This window comes from Sciurus vulgaris (assembly GCF_902686455.1).
Source record: "Sciurus vulgaris genome assembly, chromosome: 16".
Classification (NCBI taxonomy): domain Eukaryota; kingdom Metazoa; phylum Chordata; class Mammalia; order Rodentia; family Sciuridae; genus Sciurus; species Sciurus vulgaris.
In genome coordinates this window covers 48,158,414-48,177,877 of record NC_136477.1, presented here as the reverse complement: position 1 = coordinate 48,177,877, position 19,464 = coordinate 48,158,414, and the positions used below count along the sequence as shown (strand labels likewise).

General features: G+C 36.7%; 1 protein-coding gene across 2 annotated transcripts; it reads right to left on the bottom strand.

Moving 5' to 3' along the window:
• Positions 1-979: 979 nt before the first annotated feature.
• ARF4 (ARF GTPase 4) lies at positions 980-19,135 on the bottom strand. 2 transcript variants are annotated; one of them, XM_079116516.1, is made up of 6 exons: positions 18,704-19,135; positions 10,985-11,065; positions 10,699-10,808; positions 5,494-5,565; positions 2,746-2,871; positions 980-1,926 (listed from the first exon to the last, which is right to left on the bottom strand). In XM_079116516.1, exons 1-6 carry the CDS (start codon positions 18,768-18,770, stop codon positions 1,840-1,842), a joined length of 543 nt encoding a protein of 180 aa, XP_078972642.1. In that variant the 5' UTR covers positions 18,771-19,135; the 3' UTR covers positions 980-1,839. The 2 variants fall into 2 exon arrangements, with proteins under 2 accessions (XP_078972642.1, XP_078972643.1); XM_079116517.1 differs by lacking the exon at positions 5,494-5,565 and having other exon boundaries at positions 18,704-19,133.
• Positions 19,136-19,464: the final 329 nt, after the last annotated feature.

Below are 19,464 nucleotides of genomic sequence, written 5' to 3'. Positions count from 1 at the left end.
CCATCCTCAACAAGTACAACAATAAAATGAAACAAAAAAAAAAAAACCCCATAAAAAAGCAAGATTTATAATACATAAAACATTAGAATACAATCGTAAGTCACTCAAAGCTAACAGGTTGTAGTCCTTAATTACCTAATATATATAGGTCATGTGGTATACTTTTATTGCCTTAGTCACTAAAGAACGAGTCACATGCAGCTCTCAGTTGAAGTTTAAAATCTGTAAAGTCAAAAAGAAGTGATTGTAGAATTCGCTCTTCTTTGCAGTACAGTAGCATCACTTAAGTCTATGTATTCTGCCATGCCAACAGCACTTGAGAAAAAAAAATTTAACTAGTATTAGCTCTGAAACAAACATGCATACATACTTTTTTTTTTTTTTAAGTTGTCAATGGACCTTTATTTTATTTACATGTGGTGCCAAGAATCGAACCTAGTGCCCCACATATGCTAGGCAAGTGCTCTACCCCTGAGCCACAACCCCAGCCCCGCATATATGCTTTTGGAGCAATTCATTTTATTTTTTTGTTCTTGATCCAACTTTTTAAATTTACTGCATCAAATGGGATTTTACAAAACTAAATCTTTTTTCTTTCTTTCTTTTTGGTACTGGGGATTTATCCCAGAGGTGCTTTACATCCCCAACCCTTTTTCATATTTTAATTTGAGACAGGATTTTACCAAGTTGCTTATGGACTTGCCAAGTTCCTGAGGCTGGCCTCAAACCTGTGATCCTTCTGCCTCAGCTTCCCAAGTTGTTGGGATTACAGGTGTGCACTGCTGTCTGCTGAAATTTAAAGTTTTGATGTTGTGCCCCACTCCGTCATAATAACTCACGATAAGTTTACCTCCAACTTAAATAATCAGTAAACCCACTGGGATTTGTATTATTGAACAGAGTTTATAAAATATGCAAATCAAATTTGCTGTAAGAAAATCTATTTCAAATATAAAGACTCAAGAAGAACACACAACTATATATTTTATCATTTTATTAGGAATAATTTCAAATGGGTTATGAAGAAAACTTATTCATTGTGTTTGACGAGTTTTCAAAAAAAACTCTTAATGAAAGATATGTTTACCAATAAACAGAACATCAGCAGAACTATCATATACTGGGCAAAGAGTCAGGCTGATACCAAAAGCAACATGCAACATAAAAAAGATAACAATATAAAGGAAGACAATCTGCTGAGTATTAAAAGCCCAATATGAACTCTTTGCAACCAGCACAGAATTAGCTATAAACCCAAACCACACCACGGTTAAGTTTGGCTGATGGAAATCAGGAGCCAATAATGGGGAAGAAATATTAAGTTCCTCAGTGCAAGAGAGCTGAATAGTGTTTTGGAGCATTTCCCTGGCTGGTACAAGCAGTATTAGAAAATCCTTTTGGCAAAGGATAGAAATAAATACAAATGGAATGCTACATGTTTAAATCAGCAGACTGTCCCAGGAATGATATAGGTATCAGTAAAGTAGCAAGGGGGTGACTTTAAAACATTATTCGTTGTGGGCTCAAAAAACATTCAAAACTGATTTATTTAAAGGTGTCACAATAGCTACGTCCAGGCATTTAGGTTTAAAGGAAATAAAAATTTAAAAAGGATACTTTTTTCCCCAAGGAGAATTTCTTCAAAACCAAGCATACTGCTAAGGAGCAACAATATACTTGGTAAACAATAATTGGCAACAAAATAAGTTTAAATGCTGTAATATTCTGCCCAAACCAGTCCCAGATACAGTTTAATAACCAAGATGCAAACTAATTTTGTTGTAACAAGCCTAGACCAATTCTATCAAAATGTGTCCTTGGTTAGATATCCGGCTTCATTTAACGTTTTGAAAGCTCATTTGACAGCCAGTCAAGTCCCTCATACAGACCAGTTCCTTGTGTAGCACAAGTGGCTTGAACATACCACTGTGAAGAAAGGACAAGAAAATACTGATTAACAAGATCGTATATAACCAGTGTTTAAACCTTCTTAATCAAAATACTAAGTATTCCCCCTTCAAATGCCCAAGGTTACTACTAAGTCAGCAGTTACTTGTCAGCAGTAACTGTGAAAAAAGGAAACAAAAATATACAAAAACATTGGAAAATATGAGGAAATATGTTAAATGACTACATCTCACAAACATAATTTGATATCCAATGATTTTCTAACTATAAAGATTACTCAAAAATACCTATGCTTTGATTCAGAATTTTCTCACACTTCTTGCTTCTCACAAACCCCCCCTTCATATTTAAAGCTACATCTACCTAGTCATTAGATTTAGTCAATTTTCCACCATTTAAACTGAAGGGAATATTCATGGGGAAAACAGTAACTAACAAACTACTCAACTAAAAGGGCTGACTTTTGTATAATCAAAAGACTATATTATAATATCTGTGTGTATATGTTGTATTGGGATTTGAACCCAGATTCTCACATATTAGGCAAGCATTCTACTACTGAGCTAACATTCCCAGTTTTTTACTTATTTATTTTTGAGAAAGGGTCTCACTAAATTGCTGAGGCTGGCCTTGAACTTGAAATTCTCCTGCCTTAGCCTCCCAAGTAGCTGGGATTATAGGAATGCACTATCATGCCTGGCTTACTTTACCATGATTTTTATAAATGATGTGCTCATTACCTGCTCAAAGAGGTTAACTATCAGTGTTTAAATTGAGTATTAGCTGAAACAGTAACTCTAGAAGTCAGGAAGTCAGTATTAACCTCCAAATACTTACTGTTCTGTTACGAAGAGACTGAAGGCCTAATTTATCTGTCATTTCACTGATAGCCATAGCATTTGGCAAATCCTGTTTGTTAGCAAAAAGCAGCAGCACCGCATCTTGCAGCTCATCTTCCTCAAGCTGGAAATCAAAGGTATGGCAGTAACAAAAACTGGGATCCAATTATTATAACAAATTGTCCAAAACACTGTCTTACTATATATATTTTTTTCAACATTAAATACCATTAAACAACAACCAAATTTCTCTATGTAAATTTCAGATACTTTTACAACTTAAATCTCATATCCTTCAGTTTTTAAATCCAGATTAAAGTAAAACTATTTTTCAAGCCAATCATCCTATACCCTAATTAAGGTAAATCACCTTCATGAATTTCCATAGAGAATGAGGACTGCCAAAGTCAAGAAATACATATAGGAAACAGTGTTTAAAGCATAATCTTATAGTACTTAGTAGCAAAAGTATTTAGATGATGATCCTTTTGGATTTTCATCCTTTCCAGACAATGGGGTCTCACAACACTGAGACAATATAATCACTAGGACATTAGTGGTATCATAAAAAGCACAAGAAAAGCACCAAGAATAGAAGCTGGTAAGAATAAGTATTGTATAATAAATACAACATGAATGAACCTTGAAAAATTATGCTAGGTGAAAGAAGTTAGTCACAAAAGACCACATATTATATGATTTCATTTATAGGAATATAAAGAATAAAGAGCCAAATAGATTACAAATAGATTAGTGACTGTCAGGGGCCAGGGACGTGGGGTAGGGAAAGGAAGGTAATGGGGAATGACTGCTAATGGTTCCAGGATTTATTTTTGAAGTGACAGAAATTTTCTAATATTAGAGTCTGGTGATGGTTAATAAAACTTTGTATACTAAAAACCACTGACTCACACCTTTTTATGGCTACTAGGGATCCAACCCAGAGCCTTGAACATGCTGAGTGCTATACCACTGAGCTACATTCCCCAGCCCTGGTTTGCACGTTTTATCTTTAGTTATCGGTATCAGGGATTGAATCCAGGGAGAATTAACCACTGAGCCACATCCTCAGCCCTTTTTAATATTTTATTTAGAGAGAGCACTGAGTTGCTCAGGGGCTCACTAAAATGCTGAAACTGGCTTTGAACTCATAATCCTCCTGCCTTAGCCTCCCAAGCCACTGGGATTATGGGTGTGTGCCACTATACCCAGCTTGACTGCACATTTTATTTATTTATTTCTATTTTTTTTGGTACCAGGGATTGAACCCAGGGGCACTTAACCACCAAGCCACATCCCCAGCCCTTTTTGTATTTTATTTAGGTCTTACTGGGCTGCTAAGTGCCTTGATAAACTGCAAACCGCTGGCTTTGAACTTGCAATCCTCCTGCCTCAGCCTCCTGATTTGCTGGGATTATAGGAGTGCACCACTGATCCCAGCCTGCATATTTTAAATGAATGATATTTGTGGTTTGTGAATCCATAGCTCTTCTCAAAAAAAGAGTAGAAGTTGGTGAAATCTGACTCAATAGGCAAAAAGTCATCAGTGACTCAGTTATACACATAACAAAAAAAATTGTTTTTATATACTACTCACAGAAGCAATGAATGAGAATCAGGGTTTCATTTCAGTAAATGTTTCATGGCTATACATATGAAACCATAACAAGGTTCCTCAACAATTTTTCTCTCTTCAGGATTTTTTTTCAGTATTTTTACTTGTAGATGTACATGCTATCTTTACTTACAAAATATTTCTGAATCATAAGCACAGCACAGAGAAAACTGAACCTAAGCCCAGTGTGGTGGCACATTCCTATAATTCCAACAACTGGGGAGGCTGAGACAGGACAATTTCAAGTTCAGTGCCAGCCTTAGGGCAACTTAGTGAGGTCCTGTCTCAACACTAAATTAAAAAGGTTTAGAATACAGCTCAGTGGTAGAATGCCTCTGGGTTTAATCCCCAGTACTATAAAATAGTACTGGGAAAATTGAACCTGAGGACCCTGGGAACAAGGGATTCAAACCAGGATTCTCAGGTTAAAACTGAAAAACTAGACTTTATATTTATAAAATAAAGAACTGGACTAAATCAAACATCCTCAACCAGAAAATATGCATCAAAATCAATCATGGAGTATTCTAGGCAGTTTTTCTTTTTTGTTTGTGCTACAGGGAATTGAACCCAGGGGCCTTGTACATACCAGCCAAGTACTCTACCACTAAGCCCCATGCATAAGCCCCATGCATCTTCTTCTCAACTTACTGAAGTAGCTACTCTTCTGTTTTTTAAAAAAGCTCTACAGGAGCTTGGCACAATGACATACATGGTAATCCCAGTGACTCAGAAGGCAGAGGCAGGAGGATTACAAATTCAAGGACAGCCTTAGCAACTTAGTGAGACTCTGTCTCAATATAAAAAATAAAGAGGACTGGGGACACGGCTCAGTGGTAAAGCGACCCTGCGTTTAAACCCCAGTACCCAAAATATAAATGAATAAGCAAGCAAGTTCCAAAGGGAGCCATGGATGCAAGTCTAGTGACAGAGCACATAATTCCAATGTACAATCCCTAGCGCCAAATAAGTAGCTTTATAGATTTTTGTGTGTGTGCATTCTTAAGAACCTGTGAATAATAGTTTCTGAAGTTACTTTCTACCTCTTAAAAATATGTACCAACCACTAACACAACCACTCACCCAGAAAAACAAGCCTTGAAAATGATAAAATTTTAAATACATACTTACCATTTTCTGTAGTACCTGGGCTCCTTCCTGAATTCTTTCACGATCATTGCTATCTACCACAAAAATAAGACCCTAGGAAAAATAATTATTTCAATAAATTATAAAGTAAAACTTAAGGCGTAGAGTATGAAACATACTGGCAAAATGTTATCAAGGTTAGACACGGAAGAAAATGTTCTCTTATTGAAAATCTAACAAAACAAAACTAAGAGCTTTAATACTATAAAGAGCACCACCATTTGTGACTTTACTTATGTAATTCCAAACCTAAAAGAAAAATATTAATCTTAACCAATGATAATTTTTCTCAACTATACTGAGAATACTTTTCATTCCTTTTTTCTTCCCTAGCATATATAAGCACAAGTAAGTAAAGAGCAAAACAAACACAAAATGTGAGGACAAAAGGAAGAAGAATAAACTAAGGATCCCAAAGAATCATGAATTTACTAAGAAATGGCTTACTCACAAAAAGGCATGCCACAAAATATAAAAAGAAAAGCAACAGGAGTGAAGGGAGTTTGCACATGCTTCATCGTAGAAAGAAAAAAGAGCCTTGTTCCAGAATGTTGCCTGCCAACTCTATCACGAGAAAGCTCAAACAAAATACAACATGAGGATTGGGGATGTACACAGTAGCTCAGTGGTGAGCTATCTGCCTAGCACACACAAGTATTCTATCCTGGGTTCTATCTGCAGTACTACCAAAGAGAAAAAAAAGTTTTTAAAACTATCTCATCATCAGGTTTAATCTGGAACCAAAACAAACAAAAACATGAAAATTTCAAGATTTACTTGATCAAATAAGAAAATCTTATTTTTTCTTTTTTTAATATTTTATTTAGAGACAGGATCTCACACTAAGTTGCTTAGGGCCTCACTCAATTGCTGAGGCTGGCTTTAAACTTTCAGTCCTCCTGTTTCAGGTTTTGGAGTCACTGGGATTACAGGTATGCACAACCGTGCCCAGCTCAAATAAGAAATTCTTAACAAAAAGGAAGGTAGTGACTTTTTTTTTTTTAAGTACTCCAATATGATCTACCATTGACCTACATTCCCACCTGTTTATATATTTTGAGATGGTCTCAGTAGTGACAATCTTTAAAGATAAACAGTGGATTGCAATGCAAGTTCAAGGCTTGCCTCAGCAATTTAGAAAGGCCATTAAGCAGCTTAGAAGATCCTGCCTCAAAATAAAAAATACAAAGGGCTGGGGATGTGGCACAGTAAAGCACCTTTGGGTTCAATCCCCAGTACCTCAAAATAAAACAACTTTCAAAATGGGAAAGTATGAAATTCTCAGCTAGAAAAGCAGGGACAGATTAATTTAATAGCTTTGGTAAAATCTATTATTTTATTTAATTTACGTTTTTTTGTAATGGGGATTGAACCCAGGGGTACTCTACCACTGAACTACACCCCAGTCCTTTTTACTTTTGATTAATACAGGATCTTGCTAAATTGCTGAGGCAAGCCTCAAACTTGTGATGCTGCCTCAGCCTCCTAAAATGCTAGGATAACAAACATACACCACCACTCTGTCCCCTGAAGTATTTTTGAGCCTGTATAACAAACTGTCTTATGCTTTTGCTTATTTAGCAAATTTCAAATCCATGTTCTTTACTGGAAGGAAACTATTACTCTATTTTGGAAACTATTACTTTAATCATAATATCCTCTGAAAAAACTTTTGGTGCTTTTTGAGCCAATGGCAGCATGATGAAAAGAAATCTCAGCAGTACTTGTTATTTATACTACTTATGCCTTGAATATAACTCCTCGTCTAGAAAATAAAAACATTAACTTTATAAGCCTGTTAAAGAGTAAATGCAGTCAGAGGTTCATAGGATCCTCCATGAGATATTAAGAACGTGTACCGTGCTTGTCTTTACCACAGATGCTTAGTAAACCTCATTCTACTTTATCTCAAAAGCTATTATTCCTTTTGTTAGAATATACCTTCTATGCCCTCTAGAAGAGGTAAGTACTCTAAAAGGGATCCAATTTTATCTTCACTAATATTCCATTTTAATTACTTTAAAATGTAAATCATGGTGGTGCAAACCTGTAATACCAGTGACTCAGAGGGCCAAGGTAAGAGTATTGCAAGTTGGAGGACAACCTCTGCAACATAATGAGGCCATGTTTCAAAAGTAAAAATAAAATGGGGTGGAGAAATAGTTCACTGGTAGAGTACCCCAGGTTCAATCCCCAGTGAAACACACACCCCCCGACACACACACACACACACACACACAGGAATGCCGTAGGTCCAAAAGTTAAATCAAGAGTGAAAATTATTTTATGAATAAATTCTAAATTATTCTCTTCCTAGATAGTCTAGAATCAAGAGTGTAGAAAAAACTTAGAATTCTAAAAATAAGCCCAGCTATTATAACTTTAAAAACCAAATATTTATTTAGAACAGCAAAATAATTATCTAATGAAGAAAGATGAATTTAAGAGTAAAAAACCCTGTGTTCTAGGTCGTAATGTAAGAAACACAATTAAATGGCTAAACATTTCTTTTAAATTTTATAGCTAGAAGAAATGATCAGGAATGCTAAAAATGCAAGCTAAGAGCTTAACTGTGATTACATCAGGTGACACCTAAGACATTTCCCTAGGAAGAAATACTTGGGATTTTAATTCTGGGGTAGTCCAAAGGCCAAGAACAGGTCTAATCTCAAATGTAAAACTCAAACGTTCTTACAAAGCATTGCAATAAATCCAGGGATAAAACCATGGTTACCATTGGGTCAAGAATTATAAGGATCAAAGATCAGAAAGGTTTTACACGATATTTAACTTTACTTCAAAAATATGCTCCCTAGCCAGGCTCAGCAGTGGTACCTGTAATCCAAGCAACTAGAGAGGTTAAGGCAGGAAGACCACAAATTCAAAGACAACCTGAGCAACTTATCCAGAGACCCTGTCTCAAAACTTTTTAAAAAGGGATAGGGATGTCCAATTACAAAGTGCCCCTGCGTTTGATCCTCAGTACCTTTACCCACCATCCCCCAAAACAAAAACAAAACTACCTAAATGAAACAACTTAAGACTCACTTTAAAATAATCCGGGGGACTGGGACTCATTAAAGATGAATATCAGTCAAACAATATTGACTATATCCCAACAACTAAAGTTGTACAATAAATACATGGGAGTTTATTATGGTACCCTATTTTTGTGTATGTTTGAAAATTTCCCAAAATAAAGTTTTTTAAAGCATGTACCACTGTATCAAAATATCTGTGCTAACCAAATCTATTTTAATGAACATTCACATTCTTGTTTTTAAATAAGAAAGCATCCACTTATTTATCTTGACCTTCTATTTAAACCAGGTTTATTCCAACTTCTCACCTAGGGTATTCACTGCCTTCTGGTCCTTCTATTTAAACCAGGTTTGTTCCAACCTCTCACCTATAATATTCACTGTCTTCTGGTGGCATTATACTTCACTTGTATGAAATATTTTAAATGTTGGAGAGCAAGTCTGCTATCGTTTGGATGTGGGGTGTCCCCCAAAAGCTCACATGTGAGACAATGCAGGAAGGTTCAAAGGAGAAATGATTGGGGTGTAAGAGTCTTAACCCAATCAGTGAATTAATCCCTGATGGGATGAACTGTTAAGTGGTAGGGTGTGGCTGGAGGAGACTGGAATTGGAGTGTGGCTTTGGGGTATATATTTTGTATCTGGAGAGTACAGACTGACTCTCTTTCTCTGCTTCCTGATGATGCAAGCTGCTTCTTTCTGCCATGCTCTTCCACCATGATGTTCTGCCTCACCTGGAGCCCCAAGGGATGGAGTCAGCCTTCTATGGACTAAGACCTCTGAAACTTGAGCCCTCAAATAAACATTTCCTCCTCTACAGTAGTGCTAGTTGGGTCATTTAGTCACAGCAGCAAAGAAGCTCACTAAAACAAAGTCTAACATTACAATCTTAAAACCTATCAGTGCTTTTAATATCACATATTATCAACTTCGGTAGTAAATAAACTAGTGAATAACCCTTTATGAGTAGAAGAGACAACAGAATTGGGACTAGATTAAACAAAAAACTCTCCAATCTTGTTGTCATTTCAAGTTTCAATTTCCTTATATATGAGATTTAGACTAGAACAGTGGTTCTCACTGAGAAGAAATTTTGCTCCCAGGGATTATATTCCAAATTTTGGACTGTTGCAACTCAGGGAGGGACAGCTGCTACTGACATCTATCTAATGAGTAGAGGACAAGGAAGAGAGCCTTACTTACAGTCCCGGAATATTAGTAAGACTGCTGTTGTAAAATCCAAAATCAGCATCACCAGAGAACTTGTTAGAAATACAAGAACCCGAGGCTTTAGCCAGGCTCTATGAAACCAATCTGTATTTTTGACAAATATCCAGGAAATTCATATGCACTTTCAAGTTTTAGAAACACTAACGATGCTTAGTTTACTTGCTCAGAGATTCTGGTTCAAGTGGCATTTTGCTATGATTGGGGCTTCTGGATTTTGAGATCACCTCAAGTCTCATGTGCAGCCAAATTTGAGAACTCCTAATCTACAGGATCACTGAAGTCTCTTCTATGCCAGTATTATATATACTACATAATAATAATGAAATTATCTTACAAGTCAACCCAGCATTTATCTTAATGTATTTTAAATAAAGTAAATATGTACCTGGGTTACATGAAGGTCTATCATTGTCTGAAATTCATTAGAAACCACTATGATAGAAAGTTACACATACTTTACTTTCTAAACTACGATGAGAGACTTAATTCATTCTTTTTGTGTGTGTGTGAGAAAAAGGAAAAAGAAGTTTTATTGCTTTGCTAGAAAAGCCTCCTATCCCAGAGGCTGTGATTCTACCCATCAGCAGGAACAGGGGGATTTTAAAGAGGTGATTCAAAAGCCACATTCCACATGTTCTCTTTTGGAGTTCTAACTCACTTGTTAATTTGGGAGACAGGTCATTTCTGAGATCTTCTGTACCCATCCCACCTCATCTTTCAAAATCTTACTAGTTTGGCTATGTAACTCTTTCACAACAGGGAATTTAGTTTTCAAAGGCATGAGTTAAAGAGTCCACTAAAGAATATGGGAGTAGTTATAAGGTCAACTCATATAGTAAACACCAACCTCTAAGTAAAATTCAGAACATGAAACCATTAAAAAAAAAGTTAAAAAAAATTTTTATAATATTCTTACCTGGGTATTTTGGAAGTAATGCCTCCAGAGAGGCCTAATTTTATCTTGACCACCAACATCCCATACTGTGAAACAAATGTTCTTATATTCTACTGTTTCCACATTAAAACCTACAAGGAAAAAACAAAAATGCTGTGCATAATGCATCATTAAGAAAATACACTCCTTTACTGTGGAATATCTTAGTTATTCTACTAAGAAAATCATAAAGTTTTAACAAAAACACAGATTCTGTTTTTCTTCCCATTCCAAAATATAAGGTAAGGTCAACAGTAAACTTTCTTACCAATGGTAGGAATGGTGGTGACTATCTCCCCTAACTTCAGTTTATAAAGAATGGTCGTCTTGCCAGCAGCATCCAATCCAACTAGAAGAAGACATTACAGATTTAAAATCTAGATCAAAAGTATACAAAGAAATAATTTTACAATAACTTATTAGTTTGAAAGTTAAAGTTGACTGCTCAAGGCACAAGTCTGAGTTAGAAACAAAAATTATCTCATTTCTGATTCCCAAAGGCAATATACTAGAAGCCTTTCCATTTTCTTTCTAGACCTAGCAAGACAGCATATAGTAGAAAAAGGAAAAAAATATGTGGCTGACAGAATCTAATCTTTGGTTGTCACAAACTTGATAGGCAAGCACTCTGCAGTGAGTCATATACTCTACCATAGGTTAAATAGTTTCTTTTTATTTTTATTTTTTGTGGTACTGGGGATTGAACTCAGGGGTGTTATATCACTAAACCACATCCCCAGTCCCTTTTATTTTGAGATAGGGCCTCACTAAATTGCTGAAGCTGGCCCAAGACTCCAGTCCTTTATGACAGATTTTTTAAAAAATCAATTTGAGTAGTGATTGCAGCAAGGATACCTTCTATATATTTAAATCAAAGCATGACTTAGCAAATGAAAGCCATGATAATAAGTATTTAAAAATTAAAATCATCTCAATTATCTTGTTTATATTCCTGTACAGTAAGTTTAATTTTTATCAGTTTGTCCAAAATGAAAACTATATAGGTAATTCAGGCTCATTCCACCTCATCCTTCCTATTCTATACCCTACAAAGGGTAACTTTAAGATTTCCCTGCAGGCTCTGACCTCTTATGTCTTCTTATACTTGTGCCCTCTAATCAAACCCTGTTCCCCCTTTTATACTAAATCACAGGTTTATTCTTTCCGAAATTCTGACACATACTAGTCACAATGAGCCATCCACCCCAAGTCTTCATTCTTGGATATAAGAACTACTACACAAAGTTTTATTTTGAATATGGAACAGTATCAAAAAGATCAGGGAGCTTGGGATATAACTCAATGGTAGAATGATGCCTACCATGTGGAAGGCGCTGGGTTTGATCCCCAGCACCACAAAAAATAAATCGGAAAACAATTGGAAATATTAGCAAAGTCAAGTCACTACCTTAAAGTCTGGCATCTTCAGTAAAACACAAAAAAGGGGGAGGTGTAAAAAACAACCAGATCTTCTAATTCTTCTACAAAGCTGTATCTCTTGAGAGAATAAGATATTTTTAAACTAAAAAAAAAAAAAAAAATCACCTTAAAATCCAAACACAGGGTTGGGGATATAGCTCAGTTGGTAGAGTGCTTGCCTTGCAAGCACAAGGCCCTGGGTTTGATCCCCAGCACCACACACACAAAAAAATTGTACAAACACAATTAAACCAAGTCAGAAACTGAGATGCTGATTAAGAAAAAGAAAAATGAGAAAACAAAACCACTTGAGTCATGTTCTGAGAACTGAACAATCCTCACTGGAGGTCCAGCTGGGGAAGTTGAGACAGGAGGAAGACTGCCAAGTTCAAGGTCAGCCTAAGCAACTTAACAAGACCCAGTTTTTATTAAAATAAATAAAAAGGGCCGGGGATGTAGCTCAATGGTAGAGCACCCCTGGGTTCAATCTCCAGTAACACACCAATGAAATAAAAAGAAAATAAAAATAAGATGTAAATCCCAAAATACTAAGAATGTATAAGGACCCAGGTATTCCAATTTTTCTTTATATCTGCTTGTAGGTCTTTTTTTCCCTCCTTCTTCACTGCTGGAGATTGAACCCAGGGCTTCAGGCATGCTATTCAAGCACTTTACCACAAAGTTATACTCCCTGCCCCAGTATGTATATTTAGTAGTTTCTTTTACTTCTCTGTTGCACAGTATTTTCTTTTAATTATAGATATACACAATACCTTTATTTATTTATTTTTATGTGCTGCTAAGAATCGAATCCAGTGACTCACTAGGCAAGCACTCTACCCCTGAACTACAACCACAGCCCTGGCAGAGTATTTTTTTTTTTTTTAACTTGATTAGCATGTACTGCTTTCACTTAAAAAAATTTTTTCCTTTTATCAAAATGTTGAGCTGTTTACATTTACTGATCCATCATTTTGAAGATGACTGCTTTACAGCCTTGAATAAAAACTTTTATTTTTAAGGGAAGCATTTACAAAATAATGCAACCAGCGAGACCTTTTAAGCACTCACAAATTATTTTTTAAATAAAAACTACAAGGGTTAGGGCTGTGGCTCAGTGGCAGAAAGCTTGCCTCATATTCATGAAGCCCTGGTTTTGATTCTCAGCACCCTAAACAAGCAAACAAACTATAAGACAACAGGGCTGGGGATGTAGCTCAGTGGTACAGCACACCAGCATGCATGATGCCCAGGATCTGATCTACAGCACCACAAAAAAATCCCTCCCAAATTACAAGGGTTTAATGGCTTACAGACACATAAAAGAAATATTTTCAGTTGTATGCAAAATAATGGTGCTATATAAATACAAACCAACAGTTTTAAAAAAAAAAAAGGCATTTCCATTGTGAGCTTTAAGATGCACAAATTGTATGTACACACCATCATCACTTAAAACTCATTATACAGTTCTTTACGTAAGAACATGTTCACCTAACAATTTCATGCCACTTTAGTCATTTCTTAAGTATGTATTTACTTAATGTTTCAATATTTAACAATAAGATTTTTCCACAAAATAAAACTATAACCAATTCTCAAATAACCGAGAGAAGAGTAATCTGTACAGTTCAGTAAATCTTCCCTCCCCTCCACTACTATAAACAGGTCCATGTATTTGGAAGATATGCTAAAATCACTACTTGTTCTCCTTAACTAGACCTGTACTTTGATCAAAGTGTTAATATTCCAAGCAAAACTACCACAATATTCTTTGCTAATCATTAAAAAGTGTGTCTACCAATTTATGGCAGTGAGAAATCTTATTTTTTAAGTTAAAGAAGCTAGATGCAATCATATCAACTTTGACAGGGAAAAAAGTGCAAGAAGAAAAAAGCTATAAAAATATCTTTTCAGATGGAGAAAAATGATTTTTCATGTTTTTCTTTCTCTTTAAAATTTTTTCTTCTTAATTTCATTTTCCTTTTCAAATTTTCTAAAATAAGTTTAATATACACCATAATGTTAAAATAATCATTTAAAATTGAGTGTTTACTGTGTTCCAAGCACAATAGTAGGTCCTTATTTTTGATATTTGACTCCTCACATTAAACTTCCATTTTTCATATTAGGCCTTGTAGGTTCAGAAATGTCCCCAGAATCACAGAAGTAAAAGAATAGGTGTTCAAAACCCTATGTATTCTGGAGAATTAGAACCTTCAAACGTCACTAGTGGGAATGTAAACGATACAGCTATTTTGGAAGAGTTTGTTCCCCCAAAATGTTAAACAATTATCATATGACCCCCAAATTCCACTCCTATGCATTTACCCAAGAGAATTAAAATATGTGCCCAACAAAACAAACGCCACATGTTCATCATGTCATAATGGCATTATTTGAGACCAGTTAAGTACAAACGTCCAAATTTCCATCAACTAAAGAAAGAATAAATAAAATGTTATATTTATACAATGGAATTACTATTAGGCAATTTTTTAAAGGCATTAAGTAAAAATATATGCTATAACAAGAACTTTGAAAACATCATTCCAAGTGAAAAAAGCCACACAAAAAGCTACCTATTACATGATTCCACTGTATGAAATGTTCAGAGTAGACAAACACAAAAATAAAGTAGGTTAGAGACTGCCAGAGGATGGGAAAAGAGGACAATGGGAGTGATTGCTAAAGGGTATAGATTTCTTTTTGGAATGATGAAAATTCTGGAATTAGTGGTGATGGCTACAAATTACAAATACACTAAAAATCAGGAATTCCTCATACACCAGGGGGTAAAGGATAAATTTTAAGGTATATGACTATCTCAATTTAAACAAACTAAAAAAAACAAACAAAAAACCCTAATCCTGATGCCAGAGTTCTCAAGTAGTATTTATATATACTGCCATTCTGTTTTTAACTTTTCTGGAGGATGTACTATACCTTAATATTTTATCTAATTCAAGTTTGACCATCCAAAGAGAAATTGAGATTACCAGGTACAAAAAAATGCAGTGAGTGTAAGTCTTGCTTCTACATAACAGTCAGGAACATTTACACTTTTATCAAGGTAATTAGAAGCAAATCATAAAAGTTACTGTTAGCCACTCTTTGTAGTAATACAGGTGCATCTTTCTAAGTATGGCTATATCAACTTCTAGGGGCATAAAACTTTATTTTTGTCCTTTCTATTATTTCCTATATTCTCATAACTAATAAGACAAGATATTTTATCTTGTGGTGCTGGGAATCAAACCCAGGACCTCACACATGCTAGGCAAGTACTCTACCACTGAGCTACATCCTCAGCCCAGATCCCTTTCCAAAAAAAAAAGGCTAGCAATTATGTTTTCAACTAATACAAGACATGAGAAAATGCTTGCAATAATGTAAGTTAAAAGGAGAACAAAAAACTACCACAACTATGGAGTTGTGAAATGATATAGCTACTTTGGAACTTCTAAAATTTGAAAGGTAAGACGATAAATAATAGTGAAATGGTAATTATAAGTAATTATTACTTTATTCTTTCACATGTTCTCTAAATTTCACAAACAGGACATATTTTTAATCAGGGCAAAAAACTGCATAATACATGGATTTGCAAAATGTTGAAAAAATATGAAACACCACTCTTTAGTTTGAAGACCCATGTAAATATTGCTAATATTTCTTAAATTTGGCAAATAGAAGATCCTTCCTCTTTAACCTCTCTGGTCCCAAAAACACAGTCAAGGCAATACAGACTACACTGACATTAGCAAATTTTTAGAAAGCAATACTTTTTCATCTTTTCAACACACAATAACTCAAAAGTTCAAAGTAAAAGAGGTAAGAATTAATAACTATCCTCTGAAGAACCCATGAGCATATTTAGATATAAACAAAATCCAAGGATTTCCTTACTAAAATTATATTTTATCATGGACTGAGATATGGAGACTTAACAAAATAAGGTAATGTAAAAGCTACTGCTTTCTAACTCCAGCTCTATGAGAACTCCAGGATGAAAACTGGCTGTCCTTCAACTTAAACTTAGTAGCATTCACATGAGTAATTAGCCCTTATAAATACTACATAGTTTCTGTCCATCAAGAGTCCAGAAGACTTTAAATTTGACAGTGCTGGCTTTTTATTTCTAATTACAATTAACTAAGAACCCCATCTTCTGACACTTTTTTCATAACTTGAACTTCTGGGACAGCAGTAAAGGCAGGAATTAAATTTACATCTTTTCCACTGTAGCTTGGCAAAACAGACACATTAGCTAACTCCAAAGTTTCAATACATTCTGTCACCTATTATTTATGCTGTCAATCACTCGTAAAGCTTCTACTTAACAGTTCAGGAACATTTACATTTAGAAAAACCTAAGACTATCAAACTTGCAAACCCACGTTCCTTGTTCTTGAACATATCCCTGTTTGTACTTCCTCTAATAAGTTACCATAAAAGTTGGCCTTGTGACAAGTGTTTTCAATCAAGTAAAACTGATTATTCCTAAACTAAAAGTGCAAAATAATAGCAAACCTGAGTAATATATGACATAAAAAATGTAATTCCAAAACATGACTCTTTGGGGCTGGGGTTGTGGCTCAGTGGTAGAGCGCTTGCTTAGCATATATAAGGCCCCCTGGGTTCTGTCCTCAGCACCAGATAAATATGAAATAAAAGTATTGTGTCCACCTATAATCAAAAAATTTTTAAAAAAATGACTTTTATCCCTTCTTAACCCTCTTCCATTTTCTTCTGATCATTATTTGGAAAAGGGGGGAAAGCAAATATAAGAAAGTGTTTAGCTCAGCACGGTAGCACACTCCTGTAATTCCAGTGGATTGAGAATTCAAAGCCAGCCTCAGCAACATAGTGAGGCCCTAAGCAACTCAGCAAGACCCAGTCTTTAAATAAAATACAAAAAAGGGCTGGGAATGTGGCTCAATGGTTAAGTGCCCCTGGATTCAATCTCCAGTACCAAAAAAAAAAAAAAAAAAAGTGTTTATAGCATACTTCTACCCTTCTTCCCATTCTGACACTTTTAACTATCACAAAAGAACAAGAAAAGGGAAAATAGCAACTGATTTATGATAAATCTTAAGTAAAACAACCCATATACTACATTTTCAGGAACAAAATTATAAGTCCAGGTTAACCTCTAAAAAACAGGCTGGAACTCTCATTTATCATAGTCCAAAGTTCTCCCACTGACTTAAGATTCTTCTTCAGACTGTCAATTTTCAGCCACTTAAATATGCCAGCCCTTCTAAAATAAGTCTTGTCCTCTTCATAAAGGAGATATAAGAAACTTCAATACTAACTTATCTTTGTGAATGAATCATGAACAATTGTTTTATGAACTGTAAAGAATCTGAACTAAGAGGAAAACAAAACAACCAAATGTGTAAACTAACTCTTCATAGACCTTAAAATATTAAACTTATTACTGTAGCAGAGCTGGAAAATAGGTATCACTCCACTCTCTAGAAAACAAACTAATAAGCCAACAAGCTTCACACTTGAAAGGCTACTTTTAACACTATTCAGGTCCATTATTCCGTTGTGAAGTAGAGAGACTACTCACAGTACTAGGGAGGAGGGGTTGCTTACATCACCCAAGTAACAACCCTTCCCCCTTGGCTGTACAAAAAAGGGCCTCTGAAAAAGCAGTATTCAAAATTTTAATTCTCGAAATCTTTTTTTTTAAAAAGAACTTTGTAGTTTGACAAGGTTATCCTAAAATTACGTGTCATGATGTTCGGTTCAGGTACTAAAAATTACCAGGATTTAAAAGTAGTTTCTCAAAGTTTTCTGCGTTAAGCCTTAGGCCAGCTGGACAAATATTAGTTGGAAAAATCAAAGATAATAAACCAAATACATTTAGAGTTCTTGAAAGAAGCCAAAAGAAACAGATACATGATAAACTCGGTTTGCATGAAATGAACTCATTAATAAGAGGGAAATAATGAAGCCGAATCCAGCGCAAGCCAAAGTTTAGCAAAATATGCTCTAAAGGATTCCGGACTCTCCACAAACCGAGGATGCCTCTCTCCACAGCACTGGGCCTGGTCACTTCCTGCCCCGGGCGGCTCCAAGCCGTCTGTAGCCGCTCGCTCACATACCAATGGTGTATGCAGACCGTGTACACGACGGAGAAAGGGGGAGGACGGCGGAGACGCTCTGCCTCCCTCTTAACCGCTGCCCACACCCAGTAAGAGGGAAAGAAGATCGCACTCTCAGAATGGGCCTTACCAGCGCTCGCTTCCCCCAAATCTCCACACAATCTAGTCGGGTTTTCAATCAGATCAAGGAAAGTCAAGCCCAGAATGAGAAAAATCTTACCCAGACTCTAAACATGCCTCTTCAGGCGGCCGATCTGGGATGACCGCTCACCTTTCGCCGTTGTTCCCCCTGAAGAATTTCTCCCGACCCCCGACCCGCCACCCCTCCCCCACCACGGCTGGCGGAGGAAAAAAAAAAAAAACAACAGGCCTAGAGACCGCCCCAAGCTTCAAGACCTGGTCTCCCCTCCCGATCCGTACAGGCGCCTGGCCGCGGGTCCCTCACTCACCCATCAAAATACGCATCTGTTTCTTGCCAAAGAGGCGGGAGAACAGAGAAGAGATGGTGAGGCCCATGGCGGTGGTGGCACTTGGCGATGGGCAGAAAAAGGGGTCGGAGCGTCCCTGGGCCTCCTGATTTCACACTCCCGACAAACAACACAAGGGAAGAGAAAGAGCTGAGGCAGAAAGGGGGCGGCAGGGACCGCTCGTTGGCCGGAGTGACGGATGAAGCTTCGGGACACGAATTAGCGGGTCGAGATCCTGCTTGGCGACTGGCGCGGCAGCTCGGGCTCTGACTTTAACTCTCCGGCTGTGCCACGTCACACGGCGGCCGCGGCGACTCTAGCAGCGGCCCGGCCCCTCCAACGCGGACAGATTCGCGTCACCGTCTCCCCATCCCCCTGCACTTCCGGTACTGCCAGCGCCTCTGCGCCTGCGCACGTAGGAGATTGGCCATAGCTTTGCTGACGTGCGTCTCTTGCCGCCGCCACCTCCTGGACGTGGCTCCAGGAGCGGGGCGAGGTCGGGGGCACATGCGCAGTAGTAGAACGGCAAAGTCCCATGATGCCTCGCTTTGTCACTTCCAATCAGACTCAAGATGCTTCCGCCCGTAAAAATGTATTGTAGGGTTGTATCTTTGCTTCCGGGAAGGCGAGAAGAGCATTGTGGGTTAGATAGTGAACCTCTGGGCGTCTTCCTTTTTCACGTTACGCTTTGGGGATTCCCGGATTCCACTAATGTACACCTTTTAGGCAAGCAATCGAAATCT

Excerpts from the sequence above, each read along its gene's own strand:
- ARF4 (XM_079116516.1), bottom strand. The coding sequence starts at position 18,770 with ATGGGCCTCACCATCTCTTCTCTGTTCTCCCGCCTCTTTGGCAAGAAA. Across the intron at positions 11,066-18,703 it reads ACAGATGCGTATTTTGATGG|TTGGATTGGATGCTGCTGGC; the intron begins GTGAGTGAGGGA and ends GTCTTCTTCTAG. Across the intron at positions 5,566-10,698 it reads ATTACTTCCAAAATACCCAG|GGTCTTATTTTTGTGGTAGA; the intron begins GTAAGAATATTA and ends TATTTTTCCTAG.